The sequence below is a fragment of the Solanum stenotomum genome, chromosome 4 (genome assembly GCF_019186545.1).
Source record: "Solanum stenotomum isolate F172 chromosome 4, ASM1918654v1, whole genome shotgun sequence".
Taxonomy (NCBI): Eukaryota; Viridiplantae; Streptophyta; class Magnoliopsida; order Solanales; family Solanaceae; genus Solanum; species Solanum stenotomum.
The window spans coordinates 1,283,257-1,298,498 of record NC_064285.1 but is presented as its reverse complement, the minus strand read 5'-3'; the positions used below and the strand labels follow the sequence as shown (position 1 = coordinate 1,298,498).

The 15,242-nt window shown below is 30.4% G+C and overlaps 1 protein-coding gene and 1 pseudogene across 1 annotated transcript; one reads left to right on the top strand and one right to left on the bottom strand.

Annotated features, from left to right (window-relative positions):
* Nucleotides 1-5,306: 5,306 nt before the first annotated feature.
* Nucleotides 5,307-6,816, top strand: LOC125861929 (dirigent protein 18-like). The gene is made up of 2 exons (XM_049541846.1): nucleotides 5,307-5,749; nucleotides 6,350-6,816. The coding sequence occupies exons 1-2, from the start codon at nucleotides 5,350-5,352 to the stop codon at nucleotides 6,691-6,693; spliced, it is 744 nt and encodes a 247-aa protein (XP_049397803.1). The 5' UTR covers nucleotides 5,307-5,349; the 3' UTR covers nucleotides 6,694-6,816.
* Nucleotides 6,817-13,284: 6,468 nt separating this feature from the next.
* The window catches only part of LOC125861919 (chalcone synthase J-like), a 2,609-nt pseudogene continuing 651 nt past the window's right edge, over nucleotides 13,285-15,242 (bottom strand).

Here is a 15,242-nt window from a genome sequence, read left to right as displayed (position 1 = left end):
CCCCCCCCCCCCCCCCTCCCCAACATACACCCAAAAAAAAAAACTCACAAAATGAGTTATTTCCCCATCAAAGAACATTTCCTAATATTGATCATATTATTCATAAATATTTTACAAGTAAGAAGCTTCAACATACATAATATTTTTGTTCCCAAAAAATTCCATGTTCAAATTGTAAATGACATTCCTACTACAAACCCTTCTAATATGTTAAAAATTCATTGTGCTTCTAAAGATAATGATATGGGATTTCATGACATTATTCCAAATAATCAATATGAATGGTCATTTGGTGAGAGATTTTTTTCTAGCACTTTATTTTTTTGTCACTTTTGGTGGGATTCAAAAGACAAATCTTTTGAAGTGTTCAATATTTTCCATGGATGTATTAGAAATTCACAACTTGACCCTCGGACTCATTTATGCAGATGGACAGTGTCAGATGCAGGATTTTTCTAGAAGATGATAGAGGGAAAAAATATCTTGTTTACTCTTGGGATAGTACTTAATTAAAAGTGATTAGTTATTCGCTCTGATCCCTAGTACATAGATTATTCTATGTAGGGCAGATCATTCCATAATAGGATATGTTGATTCACCAGAAATGCAACAATTTTGTTTAGATCCTATATATAAATTAGATGATATTAGCCTGTATAAGCACGAGCTCAATACTTTGCATTAACTTGTGATTTTTTTTTTGGAGAAATATTGTATGAAATGTCAAAAGTGTTGTAATTCAATAAAAGGAAGTTTTGATACATGCAAGCACAGACTCAACATTTTGCATTAGATTATTAGACAAACATCATATAAAATGTCAATAACAGTATAATTCGTGACAAATACAAAAGAAAATCATTCATTTAGTTGCCTGTGCTGATCAGCAAATGATTATACTCAACCCAATGGCTTTAATTTGAATTATTGTTAGACGATTTTTGAGCAAATTACTTTTTTTTTTTGGTATATAATCAATATATTACACTTGCACAAAATAGTTAAATCGATTACGGTAAATTAATCTATCAACATTATAAATCATAATCCAATCTATTAATGTCACCACTTAATTCACATAATGCTTGGTAGAAGCTCGTAAATAATTAATTCCAATTTAGCGTAAATAATATAAACAAAAATTACTAAAATTGTAAATACTAAACAAAATTTGGAATTAATTATTTACGCTAAATTGATCGATACGATAGGACATTAAAAGTTAAAATTACTAAGAAAAGTGTGAGGGAGAAAAGAAGAAACAGAAGAAGGTTTGAGGCACGATATTGTCATTGTCTAACCTTTTAAAAAAGTAACAAACCATTGACGAAAAATAAAAGGTTTCATATGATTTATGGACAATATTTAAAAATAATTATTTAATATTATTTCACTCCCAATACATCAAAATAATTCAGACACGTTTGCCCTATAGAGATAAACTGAAAAACCAAAATGTTCAGATAACAAAAAAAAAAATTAAACGTACACCTCACTAAAAAGAACTTGTCTTGCACAATGATAGGCTATCGACTGGTTAAAAATATAAAGAAAAGAATTCGCATTTTTTATGGCCTTCCTTAAATAAATAATTCACATTCCTCACAAAAATTCTCATTACCATTACATTCTAACTGTGAATGTTGTAATTTTGCATTATAAATTCAAATACCAACAATAACAAAGAAATGTAAACTAACAAAATACCTTAGAGAAAAAAAATTCTAACCCAAAAAAAAAAAAAAAAACTTACAAAATGAGTTCTTCCTACATCAAATCACCTTTTCTTTTATTGATCATATTATTCATAAATATGTTAAATTTAAAAAATGTTGTTGCAAGTTCATTCCATGTTCAAGTTGTGAATAATATTGATCCAACTAGATTTCCCTTTAATAGTATTAAACTTCATTGTGCTTCTAAAGATAATGATATGGGATTTCATGACATTACTCCAAATAACCAATTTGAATGGACATTTAAAGAGGGATATTTTTCTAACACATTATTTTTTTGTCATTTTTGGTGGGGCTTAAAAGAGAGAGCTTTTGAAGTGTTTAATGTCTTCCATGGATGTATTAAAAATGCACCACTCAATCCCGATACTCGTTTATGCAAATGGACAATAACAGATATAGGGTTTTTTCTGGAAGATGATAAAGGGAAGAAATATATTGCTTACGCTTGGGAGCCTCTTAAAAAGTAAAAGTAGTTGGATATTCGCCCCGATCCATAATTTGTTTGGGATTGTGAAGCGTGTGTCTTTTTTATTTTGAGTTTTGAATATTTTTGTATGGTGTACATTAGAGAGGGAATAAATGCATTATTATATGTAATGCGCAGGGGAAGATCTATACCCTGTATATATGTATATATATTAAGAGATTTATTAAATATCTATAAATATTTGATAATTATAAGTATTTTATTTTGAATGTTGTTTCACTTTGCAATTTATTCTTTAAAAATAGTAGATGGTACATGAAGCTTATTAAATATTATCCTTAATCAGTACTAATTACAAGTGACTAATTAAGAAGGAATTAGAGAGACTATAATCTATAGTAGCAAAACTAGTTTTTATTCATTTTCAATTTATTCCATAACATTTTTTAAACAAATTGTCCATTCCTAAAGTGACTTTTTTTTATATGAACCTGTACTTGAGTGACTTTTCATATAATTTACTCATATTATATATGCAACACATATCTGAATTAGTCAAGCCAATAAATTTTGCATACCAAATGAATCAAAAGGAAATACAAACCATTCATATTTCATTACAACAAAAAATAATGTCGTGATTGACACCTGACGAACTATATTACCATGTCACACTCATATTGTCCCACAAAAGTTTAAATCAACATCTTTATAATCGTTCCGCTTGTTTGTCATTCCTAGTTAAGTTGCTATATAATGCTATAATAACTTAGGAACAATAACGAAGAAATTAATATAATAATAAGAATAAATTAAAGTGAGAATTAAGATGGATTAGGCTCAATAATTGGGCTATAGACTATTCTCTGATCTGTAATGGACCTCGTTGTAGATAATACTAGTTCTTAATTAATTATAATCCCCTTTTCCTACTGAATTCCAAAGAAACAAAATGAGACTAACTCCCTGTAAACGTGTCGAAGTTGGTGCAACAAGTGGTATCCTATAAGATAGGTCAATGATCAATCATTATTTTCACATCAATATTTTTTCAGTCGAGCTCGTCATACCAGACTTATCTAATATGGTTACATCTTTTATGTGAATCATTTCAAGGAGAGTTATAAATAAACAATAGGAAATGAACGATTTTAGTTTTTAGAAAACGTTACAAACCTTCTACGAAAAAAATAAATGGTTTCACGTAATTTATGGACGATATCTAAAAGTAATTATTAATATTATTTCACTCATGGGTCCTCAAAATGATTAATTCAGACACGTTTTCCATAGAGATGAACTAAAAAACCAAAATTTTCAAATAACAAAAAAACGTATACCTCATACTCTCATAGATTATAATCGCAACGAAAATAATTCACATTTTTTATGGCCTTTCCTTATATAATTCACATTTCATCATAAAAATTCTCCTTACCATTGCATTGTAACTGTGAATGCTATAATTTTGCATTATAAATTCAAGTACTATCAATAATAACAAAGAAATTTAAACTAACAACTTCCTTAGAAAAAAAACTTACAAAATGAGTTCTTCATACATCAAATCACCTTTTCTTTTATTGATCATATTATTCATAAATATTTTACATTTAAAAAGTGTTAATTCATTCCAAGTTCAAGTTGTGAATAACATTGATCCTACTAAATTTCCCTTTAATAGTATTAAAATTCATTGTGCTTCTAAAGATAATGATATGGGATTTCATGACCTTAGTCCAAATAACAAATTTGAATGGTCATTCAAAGAGAAATATTTTGCTAACACAATGTTTTTTTGTCATTTTTGGTGGGGTTTAAAAGAAAGAGCTTTTGAAGTGTTCAATGTCTTCCAAGGATGTATTAGAGATTCACCACTTAGTCCGCGGACTCTTTTATGTAAATGGACAGTGACGGATAAAGGATTTTTTCTAGAAGATGCTAGCGGGAAGAAATATAATCCTTACACTTGGGAGCCACTTCATTAATAAAAGTGGTTAGTTATTCGTTCTGATCCCTAACTTGTTTGGGACTGTGAAGGGTGTATCTTTTTTTATTTTTGAGTTTTGAATATTCTTGTATAGTGTGTACATTATTGAGGGAATAAATGCATTATTTTACGTAATGCACATGGGGAGATCCTAGAACAGGATCTAGACCCATATGTATATATTAGGAAAATTACTAAATATTTATAAATATTTGATAATTATTACAAATCATTCAAATTCGATTCTCTATTTGTGATAGAAGCTGTACCTTTGGTACTACTTTTATTTTAAGCGATCCAGAAACTTCCATAATGTTGGCATGATTTGGTTTGAAACTCTAATAAGAAATCCCTCCCAATGTTACAACCTTACAATTCACACACGTTAGCTTGGACTTTCTAGGATTTTTTGTTTGGAACTAATAAGTCTCATTTACACTCTCCTAGAAACTATCGATATCAATTAATCAACTACGCCTTAATTTCAATCTAATCGGGGTTAGCTATATGAATTATTCATATTCAACAACAAAAATAATAATATACTCAGTATAATCTCACAAAATGAGGTCTGGAGAGGCTAGAGTATATGTAAACCTTTTTCCTACTCTGTTTCCGATAGATCCTCGACTCAAGAGAAAAAATAGTCCCAAAAAAAATACAAGAAATAACAAATAGTAACAAAAACAACATATAGTACCGCCCTGTAAAATCGACTTCCGTCATTTTTCGCTGTTATTGCAGTGATGAACATTGGAGTTTGCTTTACATGAATGGTGGAAGAAAACAATCAAACATAAGAAATATTATAAGAATAAACAAAAGGAAGAACTAAAGATGGATTAGGTTCAAGAATTAAGCTAATCCTTGTTTAACAAAATGTAACCAACTCACTCTAACACATTCTATAACACAAATTAATCATGTATAGAACTTTTTATTGTTACATAATGAATAATGACAAAAAATTTTGTGAGGTTTTGTTGGAATAACTCCAACAATTGCACCAAAAAAGTTGGAAAAAAAACACCAACAATTGCACCATAACTCCATGTCACAACAACTCCATTATGTCCCACTTATGATTATATTTCTATATATAGTTTCAATCTTGACCATAATTTCATAATCAATCAAACAAATCATAAACAAGAAAAAAAAACTTTGTTTTTCCGTATAACCAAAATCTCAAAATGTTATCACCATATTCCGTTTTCTTTGCAATTTTCTTAGTAGCAATAACCAAATTGTCACCCCTTGTTGTTGCAATTGACACTCAAGTTCCCGAAGGATCGATATTCGAGTTATACATGCATGATATTCTGGGAGGAAATAATCCAACAGCTCGACCAATTACCGGATTATTAGGCAATATTTATAGTGGACAAGTTCCTTTTGCAAGGCCTTTAGGTTTTCAACCACCTAACGATGGTGTAGCAATTCCTAATTCTAATGGTGCAATTCCAACATTTAATATCAATGGTGTTCCACTAGGAACTGGCTTAGCAGGCACAATATTTGCTGGAAATCAGAATGGCCAAGCTAGTGGTGTGACTACTCAATTAGGCCCTGATGGATTGGGCCTCGGGTTTGGTACGTAAAAGTTTAAGCTGTTAGAGAGATATTATACTTTTGATTACCTTAAAACTTATATTATGTCTTTACATGCTTCTCACATGTTGTCTTGATTCTTTTTTTTTGGTTAGTTTTTTCTTTTTTTTTCTGTGATGATGAGATTTGAACATAGGACCACTTGCTTGATTACATACTATTCATGTCTCAACATGGCCTTCGCGTGTAGGTCTGCTTCTTTTTCATTGGCCTTTTTCTTTGCTATTTGTAGGTATATAGCGGTAAGATTAGAACCTAGGATCTTTAATGTGTTCTTTACCATGTCTCAATGACGTGTCAACGTGATTATTTATTATTTGCCAAACACATTGGATTGTGTGACCATCTCATCTACCTTAACTATATTATATGTCAACATGAGCGTCTGATTCGTTTTCATTAGTCAAACATGTGGAAGTATCTCTCTTACTTTTTAAGGTGGAATTGTGCAATTTGAATCCAATAACACTTACCTGCTCTAACACCATGTTGAATTTACTATGTAAACATCTTATCCAAAAATTCTTACGTCACTAGAAAAATCACAATTTTAACAATCTTAATTATATTATGTCTGGACAGGTACCATTACAGTTATCGATGACTACTTGACATTGTCCCCTGAGTTAGGGACACAAAAACTTGGAAAAGCACAAGGTGTATATGTTTCAAGTTCTGCAGATGGAACTACTCAAATGATGGCGTTTACCGCCATGATGGAAGGAGGCGAATATGGCGATAGCCTCAATTTTTTCGGAGTTTATAGAATTGGAAGTACAATGTCAAGAATTTCAGTTACAGGAGGAACTGGTAAATTTAAAAATGCTTGCGGATTCGCGGAAATTCGTTCACTTATACCAGCAGGGCAACATGTTACTGATGGTGCTGAGACATTGTTAAGGATTACTGTTCATCTTACTTACTGAAAAAAATTATTTAAGCAAAAGATGGTGGATTGTTATAAATTGTGTGAAAAATGAATTTGATTTGTGTTTTTTTTTTCCTTGTAATGTTTTACTTTTGAATTGAATATAAACATATATGATATATACCTTTGTGTTCTGTTCTAATTTATGTGGCGTACTTTCATAAGTTTCACTTAGGTACAATCTTGATTAGCGGCAACCAAAGTCGCCACCAAAAAAAAAAAATCTTGAACATTCCTAAACCAATTTTGTAGTGGCCACATTGGGTCAATAAATTTTTTTGAAAAAAAAAAAGCATAAAGATACGAAAATTCTGCCTCAATTCAATTTATTTTTACTAATACTATATGAGTAAGTTCCTTCACATGTCGTTTGAATTCAATGCATCTGTTAACCTTTACGTTTGTCTTCTTAAATTTGATTTCTTGTAGTTAGCTATTTTGATCCATTCTAGGTTTCAGGTCGTTTACTGTTTGTTTTAAGGGTGACATGGTTTGGATATGAATATGTGGTGGTTCGTTCATAAAGATTCATGGAGGTTTAAATTTCATTTGGTATATGATTAAGCCTCGATTTAGTATTTGTTTAGTGCTAGCTCGACCCCTCTTAATTCAAATTTTTGTGTATCATTCATGGCTTTGTTAAAGTTTAACCTTGTCAAATGTAGTTCGCTTTTACATAAAATCGATCGGGTGCTTGTGTAATATATTTATCGTGACTTGAGTACAATGGTTATTGGGTTTCATTAAGTCAGTAACTCTCTAATAGAATTGACTTTGTTAAGATAATTGTGTTTTTCTTGTTCTACAAATTATTTTTAATCTTTAAAAGACTATGTTGATAGATTGCAATAAAAAGTTCTCACAATGGTGTATCCGTTTTATTTCTATATTTTTATTTGTTTGTAATAGTAATCCTAGAGTTAATAGCTAAACTTGCATTTAGTTTGTTTGCTGGAAAATTATGTCTATGGTTTTTTTTTGTTTTTAATCTTTACCCACTTTCCTTGTTTTACGTACATGGTTAAGAAATTATGATAGGGTTACTGTGATAATCAAGCTCCTTGGTTTGATGGTGTTATGTGTTCTTTTCTTTTACTTAAATTTTAGAGTTGTACAAGTGCTTTGTTTACCATGATAATTTGGGTTGTTAGTTTGTTTTGATTTGTTCTAAACTAATGCTTCCATCCTAAGAGATTGGTCTCCTATGATTGACCTAAATGTAGCTCTTTGTCATGTAATCTATCAATTTGTTAGTCATTTATAATTTGTTAACTGCCTAGTTTCTTTATAATCCATTAGTTATGATAGCTTTGGTTTGCCAAGATTTGTATTCCCTTTAACTATCTTACGTGCCTCTTTAGTCAAACTGATTGTTTAGTTAGTCATGCCTACTGTTTAATTGTCCATTTAATGAATAAGTTTTTTTTTCCTAATCCTTGTTGTCCTTTCGCTTTGCATGAACTCTATTTCGGGATGAGTCTAATAAGGCTCTGTTTTCCTTGAATTATTTCGTTGGATCAAATCCAACAACACCCGTATTTGAGTCAGCCCCGTCAATGTCCGAAGAAATTGGAAGCTGAAACAGGTCTCGAAAAGCAGAAAAATGGGTTTTATACATCCGATATACACTGATATATACAAAAAGGGGAATTGGGTTAAACCCAAAAAATTGCAGCGAAATTGGCCCAAATTCATCTTCTCCTTTACTCTCTCTTAAATCATTTAATTGTGATTATTTATTGTTTTGTTGTTTATTAACTCTAACTTTAGAATTATTAATTCCCCAAAAGATGAACTATGTTTCATTATGTTAGTAAATCTTTTTATCAACTCTTGTATTTTCATTTATAATCTTTAGTCAAAACTTTTTTTTTTTATCAGTTTAAAATAGTTTTCATATTTTGATTAACCAAAAAATAACTCAAATAAAAATCAACTAAGCTAGTTTTGTTAAAACTCTAATTACTTGTCTCTAATTCAAATGTTTCAATTAAGGTCTCATTTTCTTAAAAAATAAAAATCGCTCTTTGTTTAACCATTTTCTCAAAGTTAATCGAATAGTGTAAATTATTATTATTTTTTATGTTAAATAATTTTTCCAAAGAATTAGTCAAAATATTATTTTAGTCAAGTCGTAGGATAACCGCATGTTAGCGGCTACTTTAAGTGCTAATACCTTCTTAGAGTAGAAATAAGAACTTCTTATCCATTTTCTCTAAATTTATAAAGATTTAATATGTTAAAATCTTTTTTAAATTAAGTTTTCTTAATTTCTTTCAAAAATTAAGTGGCGACTCTTTCTAAGTATTTCTCAAATTGTTTTATACTTAGAAAATTTCAAAAAGTGATTTTCCTAAAGTATAGTAAAATTACGACACAACAATGTAGACTTGTAAAAATTAAAGGATTATTTTCTTATATACTCATGTCACTACTTCTTCGTTGTCGGTCTATGAGATATACTAGATACACGTGGTTTCGTACTCATACTACACTTGATGCACTCTTTTGTGGTGCAGATTATATTTCAAATTCTAGCGTATTTCTTGGAGCTTGAGTCTGAGTTTGGATTATCTTGGAGTTGTGGTGAGCTACTTGGATATTCTGCGGCCCATACCTTCATTAATCTCTATTTATTAGGTTGTTTTGGTATTCTGATAGGACATTTCTTATGTTTCGACTTGTTATATAATTAGAGACTTGTATTGACTTTTAGAAGCTCTTGTACTTATGACACTAAATCTTGGGATGGTATTTCAGTTTTCCGCAATTTACTTAAAAGACTTAGTATGTACTCCCTCCGTCCCTTTTTATATGTCATCCTTTTCTATAAATAGTTGGACCACAGTACTCGTCGTTTTATAAAATTTATGCATAAATTACAATATTTTGCCTATTATACCCTTAATAGAGTAGTTAATTAATCTTGAAAATGTAAATACTTTGACCAACCTAGAAAATCTACAAGTAATTAAATAAGGGTAGAAGAGTAAATTAAAGTTACATCATTTCTTAATGCAAATGCGAAGTAAAAAGATGACATATAAAAAGGGACGGAGGGAGTAAGATATTTTGCTTGCTACTTACTTTTCCATATTTTAAGTGGAATTGGTTAACTTATTGGGTTGGCTTACCTATCGGTTGGGAACATAGGTGCCATCACGACTAGTAATTTTGGGTCGTGACATGTCTAAACTTGAGCGACTTGTGAAACTGTTTTCTATCAATTAGTGTTTAATTTCTATGTTTCGATTTATATGATTCATTTTTTTTTTAGTCGGTTAAAAAAATGACACATTTCTATATTAAGTAACAATTTAACTTTATAATGTCCATTTTATCCTTTATGAAATGAATTATAGTCACACAAATATCTATCACTTATTTTAAATCACTAGTTTTAAAAATCTTTCTTTCTTTCTTAAATTTTATGCCAAGTCAGATTAACTCATATAAAATAACGGAAGGAGTAACTCGGTTGCTTGTTTTGATGAGTGCATTTTAATTTATGGAGACGAAGGGAGATACCCAAACCCAAAAAAAAGTTAGGATATAATGGCCCAAAATTTGTTTGGGAAAATCACTTACGTGTACACTTTTTTAAAAATATTTACGACATTTGTCAACATTATTCTTTTAACCATATATATAACAATTTGGCTGAATGGCAATATTGCTAAAAGTTGCGAATGACAACACTTTTTGCTAAGTTTAAAAAAAAAAATTGTTTTACGTAAGTATTGCTAAAAGTTGACAAAAATGGTAATAAATTAAAGGGAAACTTTCACATATATCCACTCAAAAATAGTCTAATTACTCTCCATAGCTATAGTTTAATAATTACAATTCATAGCTACATATGTATATGGAGGAGAGAGGCGAGAGAGAGGGAGCAAAGAATGGGAGAAAGGTGAATTATATATGTATATAGGTTAGATAATTGTATATTATACATATGCATTTGTATATATGGCAAGCGAGATTGGGAGAGGGAGGAGAGAAGCGAGCGAGAGAGGGCAGAGAGTGGGAGAGAGGTGAATTGTATATGTATATAGATTAGATAATTGTATATTATATAGATGTATTTGTATATTCTGGTGAATTATACATATACAAACGTGGCTAATTATACAAACTCGAAGTCAGCCCGCGTAATTAATGTATAATGTTAGTCATGAGTGGTAATTATAACAAACTATAGCTATGATAAGTAATTAAGTAGTATAAGTTTGCTTAACCGCGTAATTTTCCCTAAATTAAAAGTATACTTAAAAATAGTAATTATTAAATAAAAGACCTTCACTTATGTAATTTTTCTATATCTTTCTCATATATGGTCTCACATTTTTTTTTTCCGTTAATGACTCGAACCAGTACTTTTATAGTTAAAAGCAGAGATTGGAGAGTGTTTATTATCCGAGTGAACTTTTAAGTGTGATCACTGGACATTGCTATGGAGAGGCCTAAAATAAACTTTTCCCGTCTCAATTTACGTGACATAAGGAAATTTTGAGATTTAAACAAATCTACGACCTTAAAATTTTCATATATCGTTTAAATATTTTGTATTATTAATTATTGTGACTTATAGTACTTTTTTTGTAGTTTACAAATATATAAATTTCATTTTTTTTTAAAAAAGATTTCTGGTCAAACTTAAATTATTTGATTTTCGAAAAATAAAATGTATCACATAAATTGAGACACAGAGGATAGTAATCATCTCAATATACGTGTTCTTGAATCATATTTATAAATTCAATTACACTGTTTTAGAACTTAAATAAATTAGGGAAAATTGTATGAAATAACAAACTATTAATTCAAATTAAATGTTATAACCATAGTTTCTTTTATTTGTAATTCGCAACAAACATTTCATGTTTTTTGCCATCCCATTTGTATACCGAAATATACAAATAGACCGAATATACAAATACATGACCCGTTTGTATACCGAAATATATAAATGCATGACCCATTTGTATATCGAAATATACAAATAGACCCAAATACATATTTTATATATATATATATGTATACCGAAATATACATATTAAAAGCCATAACAAAAATTAAGTTTGCTATGGAGCGCAATTACACAAGCTATAGTTATATCATACAAATATGATTTTTATATTTACTCTAAATTAGGGAAAATTGTATGTATATCCCAACAATTTAATTATTGATATATTATTTGCACACACATCAGTATAGCAAACACAATCCAACAGATGTCGACGTACACATCGCTGTTTATTATCTTGCATTAATTGATACATGATTATGGGGCCATGAAATGCTTTATTTTTTTTATTTAAATATTTCAGCAAATCTAATATAAAGATTTCTTCTTTACACATTCAAAAACGGAAAAAAAAAATCAGCCAAATGTCTACAAAAGAAAAATATAAAAGAATTACACAATATGACGTCCAGGGTTCAAGTTATTCTTCCTCTCACGAAATGTATTTCTGTTAGTGTAATATACCACAAATATAAATAAATTACAATTGAAAATAAAATAAATAAAAATATATTTAGGCTGAGGTGTGGATATCTCGATCTCTTTAAGGAGATTCAAGTCCACTGCGGCGTAATCCATACCGATTCAGCAGTATCACTCTTGACTTGTCCCCTCCAGGATACAACAGCCCAACCAGTGGCGGACCCAAGATTTTCGTTCAGGGGGTTCGAAAAATAAAAGTATAAATGTGTATATAAGCCAACAAAACAAAAATTTCAAGGAAGTAGTAGTATATAATTTTAGTGGTGGAACCTTTGATTTTTTTTTTTTGGGGGTTTAAAACCACACTTTTAGCATGTTTTATAAAATAAAAAACTAAAATACGTGAAAAACGGAATTGAAACTAAAAAAAAAACGCTAACGCAAGGATTCAAACCCTCGATGTGAAACTTAATTTCCAAGGAACCTGCCACTGGGCTATTTGTTTCTCCTTGTCATTGAAGGGGTTCAAAATATATATATCCACATAAATACAGAAAATTACCTTATATATACAATGTAATATTTTGCCGAGGGGGTTCGCCCCTGTGCCCAACAACGTCGTATAACTCCGAATTAGTTGAAGAGTTCAAAGCTCCACAAAAAGAATACCTTCTTCAACATATAATTACTCTCTTTTATATAGTGAATATAGTCGAAGACGACTTAGAGTATTTTCTTTGTCTCAACTCTCTCTTTCACTATACTAACTCAATATGCACACAATATAATACTACTCATTTTTTTCCTTTATATTTTCTTGTACATCTCTTGTTGTCTCTTCTTATATACAACACAAAGGAAGACCAACTATTTATAGGTGATAGAATTCTTTCTTACAATGAATATGGATAATGGGTAGTAAATTGGGAAAATATTGAATGACCCAAAGGAATTACATAAGTTACAAGGCATAAAGATAGAATAATAGGTGAAATGAAGAGTTGATGGTTACATAAGTTACTAACAACTAATGACCACTTTCTTCCACAATTGATAAGAGTAAAGAGACACTGGGCATTACATGATACATAATATAACACATGATATATTTTTATTACTATTAAAACATCACATTAACATATTTCATTATTAATTGCGAATAATATAGTAGTAGTTCATTACCAACAAATACAAAGACAACAATGATAGAGTACATTTCTCTAATCCTCCATTTATTTTAAACATTTTTGCAACCTAAATAGAAACACTACGGAGGACAAGTGCCTCAATAGTTAGGCCAGGCCCACACCCCAAAAGCACACCCCATTCAAGGCCTTCACCTGTAGTACCCAATCCTGCCTTGATAGACGTTTTCCTCATCTCATCCAAAACAAACAAAACACAAGCACTAGCTATGTTCCCATAATCACTCAATACATTTCGTGTAGCCTTGAGTTTTTCAGGCTTTAGGCCCAACTTTAATTCAATTTGATCCAAAATTGCACGTCCACCTGGATGAGATACCCAAAAAATAGAGTTCCAATCAGAAATTTTAAGAGGTTGGAATGCTTCCACTAAAATTCCCTCAATATTTTTTGAGATTAGCATCGGAGTATCCTTATGTAACTGGACTTTCAGCCCAGCCTCAGTTAGGTAGCCAATAATTGCATGTTCGCTATCTGGCAGAAGAGTTTGTGTTGCGAATACAAGCTCAAACAAAGGCTTTTCCACATTCATGATTGGATCTGAACCAATAATAACAGCTGATGCCCCATCACTAAAGAGAGCTTGCGCAACCAAAACTTCAAGCTCGGTTTCATTAGGGTTACGGAAGCAAACCAAATTGGCTAATTCTGAGCATACAACAAGAACTCGAGCACCTTTATTATTCTCAGCTAAATCCTTAGCTAATCGAAGAGCAGTGCCACCACCATAACAGCCTTGTTGGTACATCATGAATCGTTTCACTGATGGTTCAAGTCCAAGAAGCTTAGTGAGTTGATAGTCGGCTCCAGGCAAATCCACACCACTAGTGGTGCAAAATACCAAATGTGTAATTTTGGAATTTGACTGACCCCATTCATTGATGGCCTTTTCAGCTGCCTCCTTCCCAAGTTTTGGCACCTCAACAATCATGATTTCTTGCCTAATATTCAACGATGGAGCGTTGTATTCACAAATATTAGGATTTTTTTCAAGATTTCCTCAGTTAAATAAAAATATCTCTTTTTAATCATTGATTTGTTACCTACAACAACATATTGAAAATTGTAAACCAACATTAAGTTAACTAAATCATAATTAGGGAATTCACCAAACACCACGATAAAATGCTATAGTAATTTACATTGTAATTTATTTATATTTGGGAAAATTGTATAAAATAGCGAACTATTAATTCAAATTAAATGTTATAACAACAGTTTGATTTAATTGTAACCCGTAGCAAACTGTTGTCATTCGCCTCTCTCCCTGAAATTCTCGCTCGCCAATCTTGTTTCTCACTGGCTCCCTCGCCTCTCTCACTTTTATACAAACACAAATGTATAAAATGTGTTTGTGTTTGTATAAAGTGAGAGAAAATTATATATATACATATTTTTTCGTTCGCCTCTCTTCCCCCAGAGAATCTCACTCGCCTCTCTCACTTTATACAAACACAAATGTATAAATTGTGTTTGTGTTTGTATAAAGCGAGAGAAAATTGTATATACAAATACAAATACATATATGTATATATATATATATATATATGTCTTTCTCTCTTTCCCGCTTTATACAAACACAGATTATACAATTGATTCTTTTGCATATGTATACCGAAACAGATTATACAATTGATTTTTTTGTATATGTATACCGAAATATACATATTAATAGTCTTAGCAAACATAAAATTTGCTATGGAGCGCAATTATACAAACTATAGCTATAACATACAAATATGATTTTTATGTTTGCTAAACCTAAAATTTACTCTTTATTTTTCCGTCAAAGTGGCAAAAAAATAAATATATACAAAACTAGTCAATTATTTCAAATCCCCTTATACATTTTTAACTTTTTTGTGAGACTTTACTAAATATATATATATA

Excerpts from the sequence above, each read along its gene's own strand:
- LOC125861929 (XM_049541846.1), top strand. The coding sequence starts at position 5,350 with ATGTTATCACCATATTCCGTTTTCTTTGCAATTTTCTTAGTAGCAATA. Across the intron at positions 5,750-6,349 it reads TGGATTGGGCCTCGGGTTTG|GTACCATTACAGTTATCGAT; the intron begins GTACGTAAAAGT and ends ATGTCTGGACAG.